The following is a 22,501-nucleotide window of genomic DNA, read 5'->3' on the forward strand; positions in this document are numbered from 1 at the left end:
AATCCAAAGTGCTGAGGCAACTTCATCAAGAACATGGCCATCAGGGGGGTGAACGCACTTTAGAGTTGGTAAGACAGCGGTGTTTTTGGCCAGGAATGTCGGCTGAGGTAACAGAGTGGTGTAAGAAGTGTGAGCGCTGTGTATTAGCTAAGGAGGTGCAGCCTAGGGTTAAAACCTTCATGGGCCATTTAATGGCAGCTAAGCCTAATCAGATCTTAGCTATTGATTTTACAGTGCTGGAGCCTTCTCAGAATGGTATGGAGAATGTATTGGTTATGACCGATGTTTTTTCCAAATTTACACAGGCAGTTCCCACTCGAGATCAAAGGGCATCCACCGTGGCTAGAGTGCTCACCCGGGAGTGGTTCTACAAATATGGAGTGCCAGGGCGTATCCATTCGGATCAAGGCAGAAATTTTGAAAGTGCCCTTATCCAACAGCTTTGTGGGTTGTATGGTATAGAGCGATCGCATACCACTCCTTACCATCCAAGTGGCAATGGGCAATGCGAACGCTTTAATCGGACTTTACATAATCTGCTGCGTACGCTTCCTGTGCCAAAGAAAAGGGACTGGGCTGGTTACTTACCTCAGGTGGTTTTTTCTTATAATGCTACGCCTCATCAGTCCACCGGTGAGTCACCACATTATTTAATGTTTGGACAAGATCCACAGCTTCCAGTGGATTTCTTTTTGGGACGGATTGACGAACCCATTAAGGGTAGAGTGCATGATTGGGTTGAGGAACATCAGGCCAGACTACAGGTGGCTTTTCGAGGGGCGAATGCGCGTCTACGTATGGCGGCGGAACGGCGGAAAAGAAGGCATGACCAAGGGGTACGAGATGTTCCATTTGTGGAAGGTCAGTTGGTGTATCTGCGGAATCTTGGTTTGAAGGGCCGTCATAAGCTGCAGGATGCCTGGTCATCAGAGGTGTATAAAGTCCTGAGAGCCCCTGGGGTGGGAGGGTCAGTATATACCATTGCCCTTTTGCGGGATTTGAATCGGGTCAAACATGTTAACAGGACGTTGTTGAGAGCTTGTGAGGCCACGGTGCTGCCTATCGCACCTGGGAGTTGTGATGAGGCCGAGTCCTTGGAGTCGTTGGATTCTGAGTCTGGGGGCGACATGTTCGGGGTGGTGTCGGGGACTAGTGATGGTCTTATGCCTTCTGTACCATCTGGGACTTCGCCTGTATTGCAGGCGGAGGATCCCGTAGGGTTCTGTCCTTCTGGGGGTGTACTTGGTAGTGATGGTGACTCTCCAGTTGAGCCTGGTCCTTCGGCAGCTTTAGTAGCCCCGGCAATTACCAATGTGTCCGGGTTGAGACGAACGACTCGGGAGACTGCAGGTTGGCATTCTAATATACACCATCTGCCAGGGGCTGTAGGGGGGGCACAGGGTGCCAGTTACTCTCAGTTATCTGGGGCCGGTGTGTGTATGGCCGCCCTGTTTCGTCCCTGGGATTAAGGGGACATCGTCGGGACGACGATGCAAAATGATAGGGGCGGATTGTGACCGGTAGTATGTTGAGGGGAGTTGATTCTCCCTTGTTGGGTATGTAAATTTGGATTAGGGGGGCAGGGTTTTTGACCGGTGTAGTCCTTCAGCTTAATTAAGACGTCCGGGTTTTCCTAGACTTTTGCCTATTAAAACGCATGGGTTTCCGGTTAGTGTTTGTGCGCTGCCGTAAGGGCGACGTTTAGACTGGTGTGGGCAAGTGTCTGGTGTCGGTTTGGGCCAACGTAAGCGGAGGTATTTGCGAGGCTTGTGGGCGAAAGGTAGGAGATGAGTAATTTTGGGTGTCGCTATCTATTGTAAAGCAGCCTATTAATTCCTGCATGTTTTTGTAGGTATCGAGTACAGGGCGGTTGGAGTGGTGTGTGGGGAGAGTGAATCTGGTCTCCGGATTGGGTAAAGTAAACTTAGGTTGCGGTAATGTGATTAGCTGGAGAGGTGCTTATGGGGTTTATGATTACTTCTAGGCTGTGCTGCCCTGCCGCTGTACCTCGCGGCTTTACCCTGCTGCTTGACGGATGCCCTGCTCTGCTGTGTAGCTGCTGTCCTGCTCTGCTGTGTAGCTGCTGTTTGGTGGCTATTTGGTCTTTGTTTTCTGTTACGTTTTGCCTGGTTGCTTCGCTCCTACCGTCTTGCTATTGTTCCGCCCTGCTGCTTTGCCTTTGTTTGTCTTATATTTCTCATTTGGTCTACGGGTTTTATTTGATATTTGTGGGTTTTTTATGTTTGGGTTATTTTATGGATGTATTTTGGGATAATTAAGGATTGTTTCTTTGTTTTGTTTAATGTATAAATTTATTGAGTTTGTTTGTGTTTGTGTTTGTTTGGATGTTTTCTTTCTGTTTTTGATTTGGATTGTTTTCTGTGGTTCTGGGCTGGGGGTGGCCGTATACGCTGTGGGGCGGAAGCCTTGTGTATAAGAGGCCGCTCGGGTTTGTGTGTGATTCGTGTGGTGTGGGTTTTGTTTTAGGTTTGGGGTAATGCAGTGATTTGTTAGCGCTAGCGGCCGGATAGCACCTTTGAACGCGTGGTTGTGTCCCCTTCTAGCGCATATTGCCTCCCTGCCTGGGGGATTTACGAGGAATCAAGACTCCGCAGCGTGTTTTATCTGTGTTACGTTTATTCCTGTATTGTTAAGGTTGTTTTATCTTTGCTGTGGTGTGAATAAAAGTGTGTGTTTTTATCTTTTGTCCAAGTCACGTCTCTGCAACAGTTACTGATAGAACCAGTGGGTGGGGCGTGTACGTGTCGGTATATCCTTGGGTGGGAGGCCCAGGGTGGCGTAGTCGGACTAGTGGTCTTCCTTTCGGGGGGGGGGGGGTAGTAGTGGTGGGCGTCTGCCTGTCACAAGTAGATTCTTGTAAGATCTTGTTGGGTGGCAGTCATAAAGACTTGTGAAGACAGTAATTAATGGGAATGGGAATATTTGGATTATACTTCATTTAATACAGCAACAAATAATTTTACAGTGTACTAAGAGAATTGAAAGCTCATTTAGCCTACCAGCAATGAAGGTGTTGCTGCTACTGGTCCCTGGCTTTGGGTCTGAGGAAGAGCTGCCCCCAGGGATGCCCTCCACAATGGTTTGGTTTTCATTCAACCCAAGGGCCAGCTCCTCTGCTGGGGTATATTGTGGTGGTGCAGGACCACCACCTGTTTTTTTTTCCCAGCCTTTTTCTTGGTGGCTGTTATAAACAGACAAACATTATTTAACAGTGGCTTTTAAAAAGGAAAAAAAGTGGCTTTTTAAAATAAAGACAGCATAAGTGTTACGATCCCCTGTCTAGGGTCAGGGACCGCCAGAAAGGTAGAGGAGAGGGAGAGGGGAAGACAAGACAACCAGGGAATAAGGGAACGGGAACAAGGGACACAGGAGGGATCTTTTTTTATGTTTTTTTTATTTTTCACAACACGTTCACAAACAGGAGGTGCAACGAACTTCGGGAGTGACCCACGCCAAAAATAATCAAAACAACTAACGAGCACGTCCCAAACTGAGCTAATCCCCAAGTGAAAATAAGTGAACAAAACGACAAAGACTAAACCTGGCTCCCTATCCAAAACACACATATTAAACCACGATCCGCAAAACAAAGGGCGATCACTCCTTACGCACCAAGGTGATAAACAAACAATCAATACACGAAGACAAGAACTCACGGTATCCGAGGGGCAAGCAAAGGAGAGTAGTCGGGAGCCGGGCGAGGGATCAAAACCAGTAAATCAATAAACCAAAGCGAAAGTACCGAGAAGGGGAAGGAGCGAAAATCGTAGTCAGGAAAGAAAGCGGTCATACACAGAATAATCCAACAATCCAAAAACAATCCAACAAGCAATCAAACGAGCAGAGCTCCTGAGGTGTCTTCCTGTCGGCTTTTCAGCTCCCGGAACCAGGAAGTGACGCGCGACGCATTGGAGGAGCCGTGGGCGGGGTCTGGTCAGCAAGGCGGAGCCAAGATGCAGCCGGCGAATGACGACGAGGGAGGAAGGTCCAGAGCGGAGTCGAAGGAGCGGCGGAGGAGTGGGCGAGGGGGCAGACTTCCGAAGAACCTGTAGGCTTCCCCTGGAAACTTACGGCACGTAACAATAAGAATTAAAGGCTACCATTTTGTAGAATATTCTTGTACTTCACTTTTACTTGTCCCCATGTTCTAGTGGGTCCCGTGGTGGCTCTGACATAAAAGAACAAAGTAAATATGAAATTATTAAAATGCAAAAATACACACTGTAGAAAGTAATAGAAACATCTACCATGGACAGCACTTACGCATTTAATTTGCCTGCTACTTTTTGCCAGCCCTCTCTCCTGGCTTTTGCAGACTTTGAGGTGTTTCCTGTCGTTTTAATTAAAGACTCAAATTCGGCATAACCTTCCATTAAAAATACGTTTGTGCACATTTATAGCAGAACAGTTTGCAGGACTTTGCTTACAACCAAGAAAAAAAGAAAAAATAAGTGATAATGGCCTTGATTTCACTTCTAATCTTCAGTTTCGCAGTTCAGTTCTTTAGCACTTTGAGTACTTGTTATTTAAGCACTTTAAGCACTTGCTATTGTTTAGCAGTTTTTTTTTTTTTTTTACTTTATTTTTGTTATTATTGTCAATATTTGAAGTAAGTCCTTCAAATAAAAAAGTCCCCCCAAAAAAAAGTTCAGGCTCAGGATTTTTTTTTACTTTAACCCCTGGATGCTGACGTCATATTCGGTGGTCGAGCGACGTCTTAAACAGTTTGCGCGCTGAAGTACATGTTGGCTGCTTACACTCAGAAAAGCTAAGTCATAGTCATCATGGGTAAGTGCAAATTTGCACGTAAGTGGTTAGAGGACCCAGCATTTAAGGACTATGGAAGTAAATTAATGACAAGAGTCGTTGATGGAAAAAAAACACGTTGAATTACACTTATCGAATAAAAACGCATTGCATTAATGACGCTTTGAATTTTTGGGGACTGTAATTTAATATGTGCATACATTTAAACATTGAACATTTCAACTGAAAACATTTCAATCGTAATTTCATTGCTTAAATATTCAGTACAAAAATATTCAGTTCCAAAAGATAAGTATTTTAAAGTGCATGTTTATAATTCAACCACATGAATTCAGTTCATTTAATTTCGCCTCAAAATAAATTTCAAAAGAACAAATTCAGTTGAAAATATTCCATGTGTTTTATTCGCATCTTTATTATTCAAGCAGTAACATTCAGTCCTCTTATTTCTGCTTTACAATATTCAGTCCCGTTATTTTCGCTGTTTCAAATACGCTGCCACAATTTCAGTGGTTTAAAATACGATCCGAAATTCAACCCTCTACATCCGGGACTAGCAGGATGAGCTATAGATTGACAGACGAAGGTTAGAGGGCCCGACTGCTCGCCTGGTCCTGTCTTTCAGTCTGGTTACACCAAACAACTGGAATGCTCCGCTTTGGTTTATTTAGGAGGTTTTGGTCCATGTTCTCTCTAGGATCATGAAGAAACCCTGAAAAAAACATTTGACTGTAGCTTTATAAACCCGTTACTATCTTTCATGGAGTACTGTCACTGACACTGTAGAATATTCCTGGACGTGTTTAGTGGTGGTGAGAACTATTATATATAATATAATATATAATCTCAGGCTACCTTCGAAAGGTTTACTGATAAGGTGTTGTAATATCAGCTAAACAGTAACTGTTGTGTACTCATTCATCATGTGGCTCACCCTGTGCCCCCCCCCCCAGGCACGGAGATGATGGACAGTCAGCTTATGGGTGAATTCGAGGTCGACGCCAAGGAGCTAGAGGCCAACTCCTGGAGCTTCTCTGTCGATAAGAAGTTCCTGAAGCAGGTCAAGAAGGACGTCATCAAGAGACAGGATGTCATCTATGGTAAGACTTTCACTACTTCTTCGCTGTTTCATAGGGATACTGCTCTGTCATACTGTAAATGCCAGAGACGTACTGTGATCCCTGCTGGGAAATTATTCTTATATCAGAGGCTGTAAGCTTTCAGATTCATGAATGAACCTTTTGATGGACTTCTGAAGAACATGTCTTTGAAGGATGTGGGTCCATGGCTTCAGAGGGGAAGGATTGTCTATTCTCCAGTTGCGGTGTGACCCCACCCCACCCCAGAGTTGATCCAGACGGAAATGCACCACGTGCGGACCCTGAGGATCATGTGGAACGTCTACAGCAAAGGGCTGCAGAAGGAGGTGCAGCTGGAGGCCCAGGCGGTGGAGCGACTCTTCCCCATGCTGGACGACCTCTTGGACATCCACACACATTTCTTCTCCAGCATCCTGGACAGGAAGCGAGAGGCCCAGCAAAAGGGGAAAGACGGCGGCTTCGTCATTCACAAGATAGGAGATGTCCTCTTCAACCACGTAGGGGCGTCTTCCTCTGAGACAGCTAAAGGGGCACAAGAGAACTCTAGTCCTGAAATTAATGTACTTGACCATGGCTATAGACCTTTCAAAGATCCATTTAGTTATGACCCATCTTTGATGTCTTCCTGATGATCCTTCTTCTTACCATTATTATTATTATTATTATTATTATTACTACTATTATTACTTTTTTCCACAAGGGCCTTGCTGTTTAATATATTTTGTTCCTTAAATACAGTTCTAGGGGTCCAATGCCGACCGCATGAAGAGAGTCTATGGCAAGTTCTGCAGCCGGTACAATGAGGCAGTGAACTTCTACAAGGAGCTGCACTCCAAAGACAAGCGCTTACAGGCGTTCATCAAGGCAAGCAGATACCTGACAGCTCAGCACATCAGTTTTTGGTTCTGGGGGAGGGATATTGGTTTCTGATGGCTATCGAGGCAAAAATGGCTGTACCATCCGGATAGAGCTCGCATCCTAATTTGCTGGAGACACTTTTTTAGAACCGGAGAAGCAGAACACGATGTTGCCGTAATGAGCGATGCCATTTTTTGTACTTATTGAGAGAGTTTTTGTCTCTTCCTTTCAGAAAAAGATGAGCAGTTCCATTGTGCGTCGGCTCGGCATTTGCGAATGTATCTTACTCGTAACGCAGCGGATCACAAAATACCCGGTGCTCCTTCAGAGGATACTGCAGCACACCAAAGGTGAGATTTGGCTTGAGAGAGCGGGATGAGGCTCTGGGATGTTAAAAGCCCAGCTGCACTGAAAAAAAGAACTTTGTGGTGTAGTAAAATTTATTAAATTAACTGTTTAATTTCTACATTGTAAAATTAAGTTTCAGTGAGAACTAGAATTTCTGAAGTAAAATTTTGAATATGTACACATTTTATTCACTTAATAAGTGAACTGTATGCAAATAATAAGCTTTACTATATATATGTTCATACTGTTTAATTATTTTATTGTCACTGTAAATAAACACAGAAATACTAAGTAAATTGTAATCTTAAAAAGAATACCGCATTTGAATCGGCACATGCGCAATTTTGACGTCCAAATACGCATGTGAGGATTAAAACGCGGTGTGCGGTTTAGATACCCGCGTTTTCATCTCAAATCTGAAGTTTGGTGGTCGAATCTGTTAGAAGGAGTAGCGTGCCTGGACTATCTCCTGCTTAAGTGATTACCTTTTATTTTAGAATAATATTTGTGCCCGTCTGCATTTTGATGGTTTGAATATAGTAAAAGTATCGTCAAAACCAATGGGGTGGAAAAGTGGTTAATCATGTGTAGTCGCGTTTTTGCGGAAAGTCGTCCGGTAATTTAGCTCGTGATGATTTAAATATGTGCTGCTAAACATAATGTAAATTTTGCTAGGCTGATGTATGCCACCTATATTAAACATGGTGCGGCCGTTCCTGCTTTTGTTAAAACTAATCGGTGCAGCGAGTAGGTCTAACTGTTGGACATAACCTGTACGTAAAATCAACGTTTTAAAACCACGTCGTACCAGATAGCAGTGTAAAATAATTTTCATTACTTAAATATCCAGTGTGTGGGATTTAAGGGGATTTATCAGAAAACGAATCTAAATTTCATAATCAGAATATACTGTACTGTACAATAACCTGGAAATAAGAATCGTGTGTCTTTTTTAAGCTTAGAATGAGCCTTTCATATCCTCATAACGAGCGGGTCCTGTTACCCAAAGTCCACTATGTTCCTACAGCAGTATAGAAAAACTATTGATGGGTTTAAAGAAAATGTTTAAGTAAAATTCGTCTTGCTAACCTAATATGCCACCTAAAGCACAACTATTTACAGTATACAATTTTCTACTAAGTATTTCCTTTATTTTGCTGCTTTTCATATTATATTTAACTTAATTGAGCAGTCAACCAAGTGGAAAGCCCGTCATGCAAGTCAATTCAGTCATTTTTATTACTCAATAAGTGTTTTTTAAAATAAATGTTATTAAAGTAAAGTATATGGTTTTATCAACAGGACCAGAACAGCACAGCAGCGGGTTGTTATTGTGTCAAGCCAGGATAGGCTGCAGGATAAGCCAGTGGTGTGTAATTTGATTTGTCTAACGTTCAACATTAGCTTCATTTGGGTAAGTATGAATCTATACGTAGATTTCCTATATGTTTCCTTATCCTTAATGCATAACATAGCATATAATTGTGATTAAATGTTTTGTGGTTTTAATATCACAAATTGTTTTTCATTTACAGGGTGGCCTTACTCATTGGACAGGACAGTTGAGGTCTAGGGAGGACAGGTTTCAAGGCAGGTGTCATCAGGGAGAAACAGTAGGCCTCATATTAAAATGATATGATTTGAGGTGTTTCCTGTCGTTTTAATTAAAGACTCAAATTCGGCATAACCTTCCATTAAAAATACGTTTGTGCACATTTATAGCAGAACAGTTTGCAGGACTTTGCTTACAACCAAGAAAAAAAGAAAAAATAAGTGATAATGGCCTTGATTTCACTTCTAATCTTCAGTTTAGCAGTTCAGTTCTTTAGCACTTTGAGCACTTGTTATTTAAGCACTTTAAGCACTTGCTATTGTTTAGCAGTTTTTTTTTTTTTTTTTACTTTATTTTTGTTATTATTGTCAATATTTGAAGTAAGTCCTTCAAATAAAAAAGTCCCCCCAAAAAAAAGTTCAGGCTCAGGATTTTTTTTTACTTTAACCCCTGGATGCTGACGTCATATTCGGTGGTCGAGCGACGTCTTAAACAGTTTGCGCGCTGAAGTACATGTTGGCTGCTTACACTCAGAAAAGCTAAGTCATAGGCCCAATCCCAAACTATACCCTCGACACTCCGCCTTCATTTCGAGTCACACTCCCGCCGAGTCACCCTCACAACACGCCCTATACACTTAAACTGAAGGAAATTGTCACAAGAAAGATTTGAGACAGACTTGCCCTCGCAGCGCCTTTTTACAGTCTTCTTTACCGGAAAGAGGAAATGCATTACGTAGTGATTTGACGAAATGGATCCATCAGGAAGCTGTATTGTATTTTCTTTAATGACATATCAGTTATTTTAAAAAAGCACAGTTTATCTAATGCGAGAAGACGACGGCTACGTCGTCTTATTGCACTGAGCAATTTTAAGTATGTACATGTGTCATATTGTACAATTTCTAACATAGCTAACTTAGTTTACACGCATAAAACATTACGCATTACTTCTGTACCAAATACCAGCTCCAGATATGTAGAGGAAAAAACAGGCAAATATGAAACATAAATTGTTATTGCTGGTGTGATGTTGATCGAGTTTGCGTACGAATGTTTCTTCGCGTGGTTTCTAGTTTGAAAAGTACACAAAATCTCTCGTAATCGGATCACGATAAAATCTATCTGTACTGACCAGCTATAAATAACTGCTTTCCTAATTTTTTTTCTGCAGCGATGAATTATAACATGTAACATAGACTTTCTATGTGTATTTCACTGTGCTGTTAGAATCCAATTATTAAATTATCGCGCTGTTCTGTTTCCTGTGCGCTAGGAATTATGGGATATGGAAGTGGTAGTGAAATCGCGCGAGCCACCATCGTTGCCGACTCGCTAAAGGAGGGCATAATCGACCACTTGCCCTTAGCCCTTGCTGCTTTGAGACACACTTCAACATGGCGACGGGTCTCGGGAACGCGCAAACGAAGGCGGAGTGGTGAGGCGGAGTGTGTAGGGACCAGTTTGGGATTGGGCCATAGTCATCATGGGTAAGTGCAAATTTGCACGTAAGTGGTTAGAGGACCCAGCATTTAAGGACTATGGAAGTAAATTAATGACAAGAGTCGTTGATGGAAAAAAAACACGTTGAATTACACTTATCGAATAAAAACGCATTGCATTAATGACGCTTTAAATTTTTGGGGACTGTAATTTAATATGTGCATACATTTAAACATTGAACATTTCAACTGAAAACATTTCAATCGTAATTTCATTGCTTAAATATTCAGTACAAAAATATTCAGTTCCAAAAGATAAGTATTTTAAAGTGCATGTTTATAATTCAACCACATGAATTCAGTTCATTTAATTTCGCCTCAAAATAAATTTCAAAAGAACAAATTCAGTTGAAAATATTCCATGTGTTTTATTCGCATCTTTATTATTCAAGCAGTAACATTCAGTCCTCTTATTTCTGCTTTACAATATTCAGTCCCGTTATTTTCGCTGTTTCAAATACGCTGCCACAATTTCAGTGGTTTAAAATACGATCCGAAATTCAACCCTCTACATCCGGGACTAGCAGGATGAGCTATAGATTGACAGACGAAGGTTAGAGGGCCCGACTGCTCGCCTGGTCCTGTCTTTCAGTCTGGTTACACCAAACAACTGGAATGCTCTGCTTTGGTTTATTTAGGAGGTTTTGGTCCATGTTCTCTCTAGGATCATGAAGAAACCCTGAAAAAAACATTTGACTGTAGCTTTATAAACCCGTTACTATCTTTCATGGAGTACTGCCACTGACACTGTAGAATATTCCTGGACGTGTTTAGTGGTGGTGAGAACTATTATATATAATATAATATATAATCTCAGGCTACCTTAGAAAGGTTTACTGATAAGGTGTTGTAATATCAGCTAAACAGTAACTGTTGTGTACTCATTCATCATGTGGCTCACCCTGTGCCCCCCGCCCCCACCCCCCCCAGGCACGGAGATGATGGACAGTCAGCTTATGGGTGAATTCGAGGTCGACGCCAAGGAGCTAGAGGCCAACTCCTGGAGCTTCTCTGTCGATAAGAAGTTCCTGAAGCAGGTCAAGAAGGACGTCATCAAGAGACAGGATGTCATCTATGGTAAGACTTTCACTACTTCTTCGCTGTTTCATAGGGATACTGCTCTGTCATACTGTAAATGCCAGAGACGTACTGTGATCCCTGCTGGGAAATTATTCTTATACCAGAGGCTGTAAGCTTTCAGATTCATGAATGAACCTTTTGATGGACTTCTGAAGAACATGTCTTTGAAGGATGTGGGTCCATGGCTTCAGAGGGGAAGGAGCTGGGATTGTCTATTCTCCAGTTGCGGTGTGACCCCACCCCACCCCAGAGTTGATCCAGACGGAAATGCACCACGTGCGGACCCTGAGGATCATGTGGAACGTCTACAGCAAAGGGCTGCAGAAGGAGGTGCAGCTGGAGGCCCAGGCGGTGGAGCGACTCTTCCCCATGCTGGACGACCTCTTGGACATCCACACACATTTCTTCTCCAGCATCCTGGACAGGAAGCGAGAGGCCCAGCAAAAGGGGAAAGACGGCGGCTTCGTCATTCACAAGATAGGAGATGTCCTCTTCAACCACGTAGGGGCGTCTTCCTCTGAGACAGCTAAAGGGGCACAAGAGAACTCTAGTCCTGAAATTAATGTACTTGACCATGGCTATAGACCTTTCAAAGATCCATTTAGTTATGACCCATCTTTGATGTCTTCCTGATGATCCTTCTTCTTACCATTATTATCATTATTATTATTATTACTACTATTATTACTTTTTTCCACAAGGGCCTTGCTGTTTAATATATTTTGTTCCTTAAATACAGTTCTTGGGGTCCAATGCCGACCGCATGAAGATAGTCTACGGCAAGTTCTGCAGCCGGTATAAACCAACCTCGACAGTACCGCCCTGAATGCTACACACCTACACCACGTCACCCCACATCAGCAAACATCATTTTCATACAGACGTGCACTGCTGCAAGATGACACAGAGTGACTGCCCTGTTGCACTATATAATTCTTGATTGTATATTGTTTTCACTGCACGTCAGTTCTGTGCACGGTTGCACTTTATACAGTTTGACCTGTTTTGTGAGTTTATTCTACCTGTAGTTGTATATAGTTATTGTGTTTTGTGCACTGTTGAACTTTATACCTGTTCAATATTACCTGTTTTTTTTTTAATGGTTCTTTGACCTAAATATTTATTTTCCAATAAAAAAAGTTCTGGAATTTATTTTCACTAGACATATTCAACACAACACTTTCAAAATAATCATTAGTACATTTTCCAAATGTAAATAGTGTAAATACTTAAAAAAAACTGACCAAAATAGGAAAAAAAAAACTTGATGGCCAGCATTTAAGGGTCAATGTACTTTGTGAGTACTCTCCTCACTCTCTTTCCCTCTCCTTCATTACAGTCTGTGAGGTAGTTGTTGCATTGTGTAGGAGGCTGTAAGTCTTTATCACCTTGCATCGTTCCCAACACAGTGCGTTCAGCCACAGTCTCCTTACAGTTTTCACAAAAATTGTGGAGAACAAAGCAAGCGTAAATGACAAAGGGCAGGTCCTGCAAGTTGATGTCCATAGGCCTTTTCAGTGCAGCAATCTGGCATTGAGACGACCAAAAGCACACTCAATGACCATCCGTGCCCTACACAAACTTAACCCAAAGTACTGTTCTTGAGGTGTGGAGCCACCGTTTGCATATTCCTTCATCAAGTAAGGCAGCAGAGGGTAGGCTGGGTCACCAAGAAGATAAATTGGTATGTCCTCTTCGTTGTCCACAATCTTTTTTTTCAGAGGAGGGATCTGGCCACTCTTAAAGTACAGGTTGAGCTTTGAATTAGCAAAAACCTGTGCATCGTGTACACTCCCGGGCCACTTTATCACAACATCCATAAATCTGTACTTATAATCACAGACCGCCTGTACATTGAGAGAATGTTTGCCTTTCCTGTTGATGTAGTGCATCGAGTTGGTAGACGGCTGCTTGATTTCTATGTGTGTGCCGTCGACCGCTCCGAAACACTGTGGCATGCCATGAGCACGATGGAAACGCAAAACCAGATCCTCGGCATTGGACTCCGTAAAAGGCAACTTGATGTACTTTGGACCCAGGTGGACAGCGATCGCTTTACACGTTTGCCTGACAACAACAGACACAGCCTGTCGCGACACGCCGAAGGCGTTAGCAGTCTTCCTTAGCCGTCCCTCGTCGCTCAAATAATACAGAGTTAACGCAACCCTTTTGAGTGTAGTAATTGGTGCCCTCATGTTTGTTGTTTGCCCTTCAATATACGGACTGAGTTCCTCGCTCAGGGCGATGAGAGATGCTTTGGACATGCGGAAATTCTCCCTCCATTCATCTTCCACAACAACGCCATTGACAAAGTTGTCCCACCAACTGCTAGTTCTACCTGGTCTTATCCAAAATTTTCTCCTGGTTGCTCTCCTGGTTGTCTTCCGCGGTGGATCTAAGAGCATGTGGCATATGGTGTTGTCCATTATCGCTTGTTGCTCATAACAGTTGCATAGAAGCAATAGATTTTGCTGTAATAAAGCTAGTAGGCTTTGTAGCAACACGAACACAATCATGTAGTCCGCCATTATTGTTGTTGCTGTTACGTGTGACGCAGCCGACACGTGACGTGATGACATCACAAAATATACGGATTGGCTGTAAACACGAAACCGCAAGGGTGTCGTTTTCAGATTTATCCACTTTGGGACCCGGTTTCAAAAAATAGAGGTTTCAGTCTCCTAAAACGCCGGATCCGTGTGGACGAAACGCCAATACGATAAAAATTTTCTACGTATACAGCGAAACGCGTCTCCGTGTGGACAGGACCTAAGACTGTTTTCGATGCTCTGATCTAAACTGATCTACAGATAGGCTTCATTCCTTTTGTCTTGCTCATGAATTTGTAACAGTCTTTGGAGAAAGTGCTTTGCTCTGTCCTGTTGCCTGCAGGGTTTTAGTGGGGCAGCTTACTGAAGGGGGGTCTGCTTTTCTCCTGGTGTCCCCGCAGAGACTGAGGAGGACCACAAGGAGGTGGCAGAAGCCCTGCAGCTGGTGAAGGAGGTGGTCACAACTGTGGACAGCAAGGTCAACGAGCATGAGAAGAAGCATCGGCTGAAGGAGGTGCACAGCCGCATGGACAGCAAGTCCATCATGTGCGTGAAGAGCAGCCAGATGTTCGCCAGGGAGGACCTTCTGCATGGAAGGAAGCTTCTCCACGATGGGCCCTTGCAGTTGAAGAACTCTGTGGGTCGGCTGAAAGGTAAGGCTCCGTATAGCCTGGGGACCCCCACTCATCCATGCAGCGTAGGGGGTAGATGGAGAGCGAAAGGTTCCGTAGGGTCCTCACCCGAACAGCCGCAGTGTGTGCATAGCGGGGGCATCTTAAAAATATTTCCAAGCCCCCAGCCAAATGTTCACTCATTTGTTTAAATAGTGTGTTCTTCATTTTAATTAAAATCAGACCCCCCTAGTAAAGACTTTATTCCCCTCTTTTAAAATCTCTAGTTTCCTTTAAGCATCAGGAGCGTCACATCTAAATGTATGAAGATATGATGTGTAACAAGGTGTGTGTGTGTCTTTGTGTCTGTGTCTCTGTGTCTGGCCAATGCCAGTGGAGACCCTGCAGGTGATTGTAAGCAGCAGCCTCGGGGGGTCAGTCGGGCACCAGGTGGCCAGCTCTCTGGGGTCCTCCGGAGGCACGGGGGTGGTCTGCCTTCCCCGGCGGGCGGAGACTATTGGGGGCTTCGACAGTCATCAGATGAACACCAGCAAAGGTGAGGGTGCTCACACATAGTCCATTTTCCAGCCTGCTTTGGGGAACCTTGGCTCTGCTGATGACATCACTCTGCTACTGATGCTGATGTCGGTAATGATGGGCTCGTTTGATGTAGGTGGGGAAAAGGATGAAGTGGAAGATTCCACAGACCTCCGCAGGACTGAGTCTGACAGTGTACTAAAGAAGGTAATGAGCTGTGTCTGTTAATCCTCCTAGCGAGGACACTGACCCCAGAATGACCTTTCTGCACCCTGGCTGGGGGGGGGGGGGGGGTGGGAACCGTTAATGGCTAATTCCTGCTGGCGCTGCCCAGAAGCACCCCATGGGGGCATTTGGCATCTGCCTTATAGGTCAAATCTGGTATAAATAATTAACCCTTCTACTTGGCTAAACTGTAGCCCCTTTACATTCGCAGATATGACATTTGCAATTTCGGTTATTCACGAGTTGGCCGTGAAGAATTAAATGAGAATATTTTTGGAGCTTGCCGAAAGATCACAGGAACAAGGCAGGTAGTGGCAGCTGCCACTAAGGAGCTTGGCAGCTGCCAGTTCTCAGTGGCAGCTGCCACTTCTGTCCGTCGCTAGTGGCGCTTAACAGTGGCAGGTCCCGCTCGAATACAGTGCCTGCCGGGGTGCAGAGACAGCCACTGCCGCTCGTGGAAGTAAACCCGAGATGCTGTGCACGGCTACGATAAACTGGAATACGTAAATAAATTGAGGACTTGTTTAATCTTTGTATGACTACGAATTATATTATTGTTGCTGACTGTACATCTCTTTAAGATAATATTTGAGAACGCAATGATTGTACTGTCGCTAGTGGCGCTAAAGAGTGACAGGAGCCGTTCGGGAACAGTGCCTGCCGGTAGTGGCAGGTCTAGTGGCAGGTGCCGTTCAGATACAGTAGAGAGGCACCTACCTGCCACTCCTGGAAGTAGCTTAAACCAGAGATTCTGTACATCGGCTAAATGATCAACTGCAATAGTTCGGTAAAGTTGGAAAGATATTGGCAGATTCGAACTTCGCGGCTCAATAAATCTTAAACAAAACGTTCTTACAACACAATATACGGGTCTATTTAACAGTGGTAAGGTAGACAATGAGCTACAACCGGATTTTCGTCCAAACAATATGTATTTACAGAAATACAGATAACATTGCTCCTTATGAGCAGTCCACTGTCTGAGGAGAGCTTAGGGACCGTCTACAAAGTGCAAATCGACAACGGATAATGTCAATAACTTCGCTTCCAAAGAGTGAAGAGCCACCAAAATCACTAAAGGCTTTTGGAATGTTATCATGGTCATTTCACCCTTAGTTTGGTGAAATGTACCTAAGTCTATTTCTAAAGGATTTAGAATTTAGGAATAACATTCAATAACTTTGCTCCTATCAACTGTACTACCATCAAAATCACTACACATATCTACAGTATCATTATGGTCATACTACAAGACTTACCACCTTATCGTGGTGGAGGGGTTTGTGTGCCTCCGTGAACCTGGGGGCTAGGTTGTCGGGGGCAATAGCCCCTGGTAGGGTCTCCCAAGGCAAAAAGGTCCCAGGGGAGGGGCCAGACAAAGAGCAATCCGAAAGAACCCCATGAAAAAGTTACAATTCAAAGTCCCGTTTCCCTCGCCCGGACTAGGGTCACCGGGGCCCCACCCTGGAGCCAGGCCTGGGGGAGGGGCCCGTTGGCGAGCGCCTGGTGGCCGGGCCTTGGCCCGTGGGGCCCGGCCGGGCACAGCCCGAAAGAGGCACGCGGGACTGTCCCCAGGTGGGCCCACCACCCGCAAGGGGAATGTCAGGGGTTCGGTGCATTGTGGATCGGGTGGCGGCCAAGGGAGGCCCTGGCGGTCCGATCCCCGGCTGACAAAACTGGCTTTCGGGACATGGAATGTCACCTCTCTGGTGGGGAAGGAGCCTGAGCTTGTGCGCGAGGTTGAGGTATCGACTAGATATAGTCGGGCTCACCTCAATGCATAGCTTGGGTTCTGGAACCAATCTCCTGGAGAGGGGCTGGACGCTCTTTTACTCTGGAGTTGCGGCGGGTGAGCAACGCCGGGCTGGGGTAGGGCTATTGGTGGCCCCACAGCTCGGTGCATTAACATCGAAGTTTACCCCGGTGAACGAGAGGGCTGTTTCCCTGCGCCTTCGGGTCGGGGATAGGTCTCTGACTGTCATCTGCGCTTATGCGCCGAATGTCAGTTCGGAGTACCCGGCCTTCTTGGATTCCCTTAGCGGTATGCTATTTGGTGTGCCGCGGGGGGATTCCATCGTTTTGCTGGGGGACTTCAACGCTCGCGTGGGCAATGACAGTGTGACCTGGAAGGGGGTGATTGGGAGGAAGGGCCTCCCTGATCTGAATCCGAGTGGTGTTCAGTTATTGGACTTCTGTGCAATGCATGGTTTGTCCATAACGAACACCATGTTCGAGCATAAGGGTGTCCATAAGTGGACATGGTACGAACATGCCCGGGGCTACAGGTCGATGATCGATTTTATAATCGTATCAACTGATCTGCAGCCCTCCGTCTTGGACACTCGGGTAAAGAGAGGGGCAGAGCTGTCAACTGATCACCACCTGGTGATGAGTTGGCTCAGGTGGCGGGGGAGGAAGCCGGTCAGACCTGGTAGGCCCAAGCGTATAGTGAGGGTCTGCTGGGAACGTCTGGCAGAGACTCCTGTTCGCTGGAGCTTTAACTCGTGCCTCCGGCAGAATTCCGACTGCATGCCGGGGGAGGTAGGGGACATTGAGTCCGAATGGACACTGTTCTGGACCTCCATTGTGGAAGCGGCCGTACGGAGCTGTGGCTGCAGGGTGGTCGGTGCCTGTCGTGGCGGTAACCCCCGTACCCGATGGTGGATTCCAGAGGTGAGGGGGGCCGTGAAGCTGAAGGAGGCTTACCGGGAATTATTAGCCCGGGGGTCTCCGGAGGCAGCTGACGGGTACCGGCGGGCCAGGCGGAACGCGGCTCGGGCGGTCGCAGAAGCAAAAACCCGGGCGTGGGAGGAGTTCGGTGAGGCCATGGAAAGTGACTTTCGGTCGGCCTCAAAAAGGTTCTGGCAAACCATACGGAGTATCAGGAGGGGGAAGCAGCTCCTGGTTCCTACTATTTATAGTGGGGGGGGGGGGCTGTTGACCTCACCTGGGGACATCATCCGGAGGTGGAAGGAATACTTTGAGGACCTCCTCAACCCTGCCTCAGATACATCTACGCATACTGCCTTTGAGACATCTGAGGGCGCAGAGCCCGAGGGTGCTGGGGGGGGCTTGCCCATCACTGAGGCTGAGGTGGCCGCGGCGGTTAAACAACTCCGTGGTGGCCGGGCCCCGGGGGTGGACGAGATCCGCCCGGAGTACCTGAAGGCTCAAGATGTTGGGGGGCTGTCGTGGCTGACACCCCTTCTCAACAGTGCGTGGAGGTCAGGGACAGTGCCGCTGGATTGGCAGACCGGGGTGGTGGTCCCCTTATTTAAGAAAGGGGACCGGAGGGTGTGTTCCAACTGAAGGCTTTTGGCCTTTTATCGATAGTCGAATCTCGGATTCAGGAGGAACAATGCGGTTTTCGTCCTGGTCGTGGAACACTGGACCAGCTTTATACCCTTGCAGGGGTACTGGAGGGGGCCTGGGAGTTTGCCTATCCAGTCTACATGTGTTTTTTGGATTTGGAAAAGGCTTACGACCGGGTTCCCCGAGGTGCTCTGTGGGGGGTGCTTCGAGAGTATGGGGTCCGGGGTCCACTGTTGTGGGCGATCCGGTCCCTGTACGAACGGAGCAGAAGCTTGGTCCGCATTGCCGGCAATAAGTCGAACGTGTTCCAGGTGCGTGTTGGGCTCCGCCAGGGCTGCCCTTTGTCATCGGTCCTGTTTATCATATTTATGGACAGGATTTCTAGGCGCAGCCAAGGCGTCGAGGGTGTCCAGTTTGGTGACCTCAGGATTGCCTCGCTGCTTTTTGCAGACGATGTCGTCCTGTTGGCTTCATCTGCTGGGGATCTCCAGCAGGCACTGGGGCGGTTCGCAGCCGAGTGCGAAGCGGCAGGGATGAGGATTAGCACCTCCAAGTCCGAGGCCATGGTTCTCAGCCGGAAACGGGTGGTTTGCCCTCTTCGGGTTGGGGAAGACGTACTGCCTCAAGTGGAGGAGTTTAAGTATCTCGGGGTCTTGTTCACGAGTGAGGGTAGGCGAGATCGGGAGCTGGATAGACGGATCGGAGCGGCGTCTGCAGTTCTGCAGGCGCTTAACCGGTCCGTCGTGGCTAAGAAAGAACTGAGCCACAAAGCCAGGCTCTCGATCTATTGGTCCATCTTTGTCCCTACCCTCACCTATGGTCATGAGCTATGGGTAATGACCGAAAGAACGAGATCGCGAATACAAGCGGCCGAAATGAGGTTTCTCCGCAGGGTGTCTGGGCTCTCCCTTAGGGATAGGGTGAGAAGTTCGGATATCCGGGAGGGCCTCGGAGTAGAACCGCTGCTTCTTCACGTCGAAAGGAGCCAGTTGAGGTGGTTTGGGCATCTGGTGCTGATGCCTCCTGGGCGGCTACCCGGAGAGGTTTTCCGTGCCTGTCCTATACGGAGGAGGCCCCGAGGCAGGCCCAGGACTCGCTGGAGGGATTATATCTCTCGGCTGGCCTGGGAACGCCTCGGTGTGTCCCCCGAGGAGCTGGTGGGGTTAGCTGGGGAGAGGGAGGTCTGGGTGCCTCTACTGAAACTGCTACCCCCGCGACCCGAACCCCGGACAAGCGGTAGATGATGGATGGATTAAGAAACTGCACCTGTTCCGAACTCCAGAAGGCACAGTGTGTCCTCGGGCTTAATGCCTATAATTACCGGATCAAGTTTCATCTCTTACTGCGAGGCTCATTTCTTGCTAACAACCAGTCTGCCTCAGTACTGACCCTGGATCTGTGTTTGCCGTCCACAGGGGGGTAACGCTGACCTGTTACTGCTTCTGAAGAGGAACAGTGAGGTAGGTCCCCCCCCTCCAGTTTAGTTAAACAGAAGCCTGGAACTCTGATCTGATGTGGTGATTTCATTTCTTATTCTCCAAGTTTATTGTGGTAGAAATCCACACAGAATGAAACTGAACGTCTCCCTGGTCATTTCCCTTTGCTGTCCATTCTGGCCAGTTTCAGCTCCTTTCTCCTGCTTCCTGTTCCCTCGCAGGAGAGCTAAATGGTATTGGAAAAAGTACACTTTGCGATATTTAAAGTTTTTGTGGTAAATATTGCAGTTATTCTAAAACAAAAACACCATTGAAAATGTACCCAACACCTTTCACATCAGCAGCAGTTAGGGATGCCCGCGAATGTGAATATTCGCAGATATATAATGCAAAATTAACAGCACTGAAAAGTTACAGTGAGAAATGTGAGATTCCACTGTCAGACGGCTAACAGAGGCTGGTTTCTGATACAAAGATGCACAGCGTACCCAAGATGTAGTTTGCATTTACGCTAACACAGATTATATATTACTAATATTTATATATACAGTGGTACCTCAGTATTCAAACTCATTAGAACTGGAATTTCGAACCAACCAGTTTGGAAAAAAAATTACCTAGAACTCGATCTGAATCTCAGAAGTCATGCGCCGGGAAATGAGTCACGCGGCACGTTTCTCAGAGGAAACAAAGGGTAACGCTTCAGTCTCAGCCTCGCATTCGCTGTGATAGCATCGTTTGGTGATAGTGCTTTTTTTATTGAAAATACTTTTATATAATTTTGGTAGCCATTGCGCATTGTTTGGACAGCTCTTATTTTAAACAAATAAAACATCTCTCTGACAAAAGCAACCGCCACGATTCAAACCACTAATTTTCAACACACAGTATGTCACTCTCACACACACTCACACACACAGAGAAATTAAGTATTTAACAATTAAAAAAAAAAAACTTCTTAAATTTCTCTGAGGACTAAAACCCTTTACACAAAATGTCAACAGCCAGAATCAAAACCTTAAAACTCTGTTACAGCACAACTACAACATTTAGACATTCCTGCAATTTAACATTTAAACCACCTTACAAACAGGAAAATAGTTTTCAAAGTCAACAATTAGATATTTAACTTCTAAGAGAGCAATTTCAACTTTAATGCTTGCACTTTTGGGGACATCTTGATAGCATCTAATTCCAGAAATAGTTTCTGAAATACCTCAAAAGTGTAGCGCAGTTTTGGGGGGTATGCAAGGTTGAGGCCATAAATGAGCCGCATAAGCAGCATGCAAGCTTTCGCAGTACTGCCACATCCGGACATCATCTCCTTGCCTTCAAGAAGGATGGACACATCCACTGGCTCCTCTCCATCAGCACCATGGACGACCAGGATCTTGAGGACGTGTTGAGTGGCATCACTGCGGCTGTCCTCCTGATCATTTAACAAAGATCAGCTTACATTAAATTGAGTGAAGTCTATTTACAGTGAACCAGCATTAGTAAAACATTTGTTGCAAGATGTCTGCACTCCACAGTATCCTCTGAGTGACAGTTGCTTTAATATTTCTCTCAGCCTCTGCTGTAAGCAGTCAAAGCCTCCATACTTTACAGTGGCAGAAAACCCTATGACCTTGTAACCCCAGAGCAGGTTTATTTTTTGTCATTATGCTTGTGAATCATTGACAAATCTCTCTTTAGTTTGTTCTTTCAGATGATATATTTTGTTGGCTTTTCCATTGTCTTATTTGGTTGAGCAGAATACTTCCATCCCCTCATCTTCTTTCCATTCTTATTTAAGAAGCAACTTGCTTTATTTATAATACATTAAGTTTTGAAATTTTATCATAAAACAATTAAATTATGATTTACCGGGCAATCTTCAAGAAGTTCCTCCTCTTTCTCCCCAAGGTACACGATGAGGCTACGGATAACAGCTTCACGTCTCATCTCAAGTCTTTGGTTCTGTGAACAAATTATGATGTCAACACTAAACAACTACTTACATACAATGAACAGTCAATTGAGAGCAGACATGCGCAAAGAGCAGTGATTTCTGCACATGAAAAGCTTAAGTTACAGAGTGCAAGGGCTTGTGTTATGCATGTGGACATACCGCATTTAAAGCATGAATCTTTGCTATCTATAGCTTCTCTGCCCCTGCACACGTCATCTTTTCAAACATGGCTCTTGCTCCATATGTGTTTGAGAGACACACAACAGCTCCTTCTCTGTTCATAAAAATATAAACAGCCAAATTCTGAACAAACTCACCTGGCTCAGTTTGTCCAGGAACGGCCTCAGCTTGGTCCCCATGACACCTCCCTTGGCCTTCATCAGGGCAGTAAATTTTGGTGTGTAGTGGTCAAGTTTATACATGAACCTCTGCTCCAGGGAAATTGTTGTTATTCTTCTAAATTCCTCCTTGACCTGAATTGACAAAAGATTCAAAAGTACAAAATTAAGAACCAGGTCACATACACACTCATCACTCTCTCTCTCACACACACTCGCAGTCTCTCTCTCACGCACAACATTAGGAACCAGGCCAAATAGTCTGATGCGAAGTAAAGGAAGGGTCAATTCTACATAAAGGTGCATGTACAATGC

The 22,501-nt window shown here is 45.5% G+C and overlaps 1 protein-coding gene across 1 annotated transcript; it reads left to right on the forward strand.

Annotated features, from left to right (window-relative positions):
* Window positions 1–1,563: 1,563 nt before the first annotated feature.
* Window positions 1,564–21,911, forward strand: LOC111839453 (A-kinase anchor protein 13-like). Its single transcript, XM_072718583.1, is given in 11 exon segments — window positions 1,564–1,913; window positions 3,899–4,093; window positions 5,742–5,888; window positions 6,135–6,385; window positions 6,627–6,752; window positions 6,979–7,096; window positions 14,178–14,429; window positions 14,782–14,943; window positions 15,061–15,131; window positions 19,877–19,921; window positions 21,803–21,911. Coding segments are annotated over 10 exon segments (1,338 nt in total). The 5' UTR covers window positions 1,564–1,913; window positions 3,899–3,987; the 3' UTR covers window positions 21,863–21,911.
* The last annotated feature ends 590 nt before the right edge of the window (window positions 21,912–22,501 follow it).

Source organism: Paramormyrops kingsleyae, chromosome 12 (assembly GCF_048594095.1).
Source record: "Paramormyrops kingsleyae isolate MSU_618 chromosome 12, PKINGS_0.4, whole genome shotgun sequence".
Taxonomy (NCBI): domain Eukaryota; kingdom Metazoa; phylum Chordata; class Actinopteri; order Osteoglossiformes; family Mormyridae; genus Paramormyrops; species Paramormyrops kingsleyae.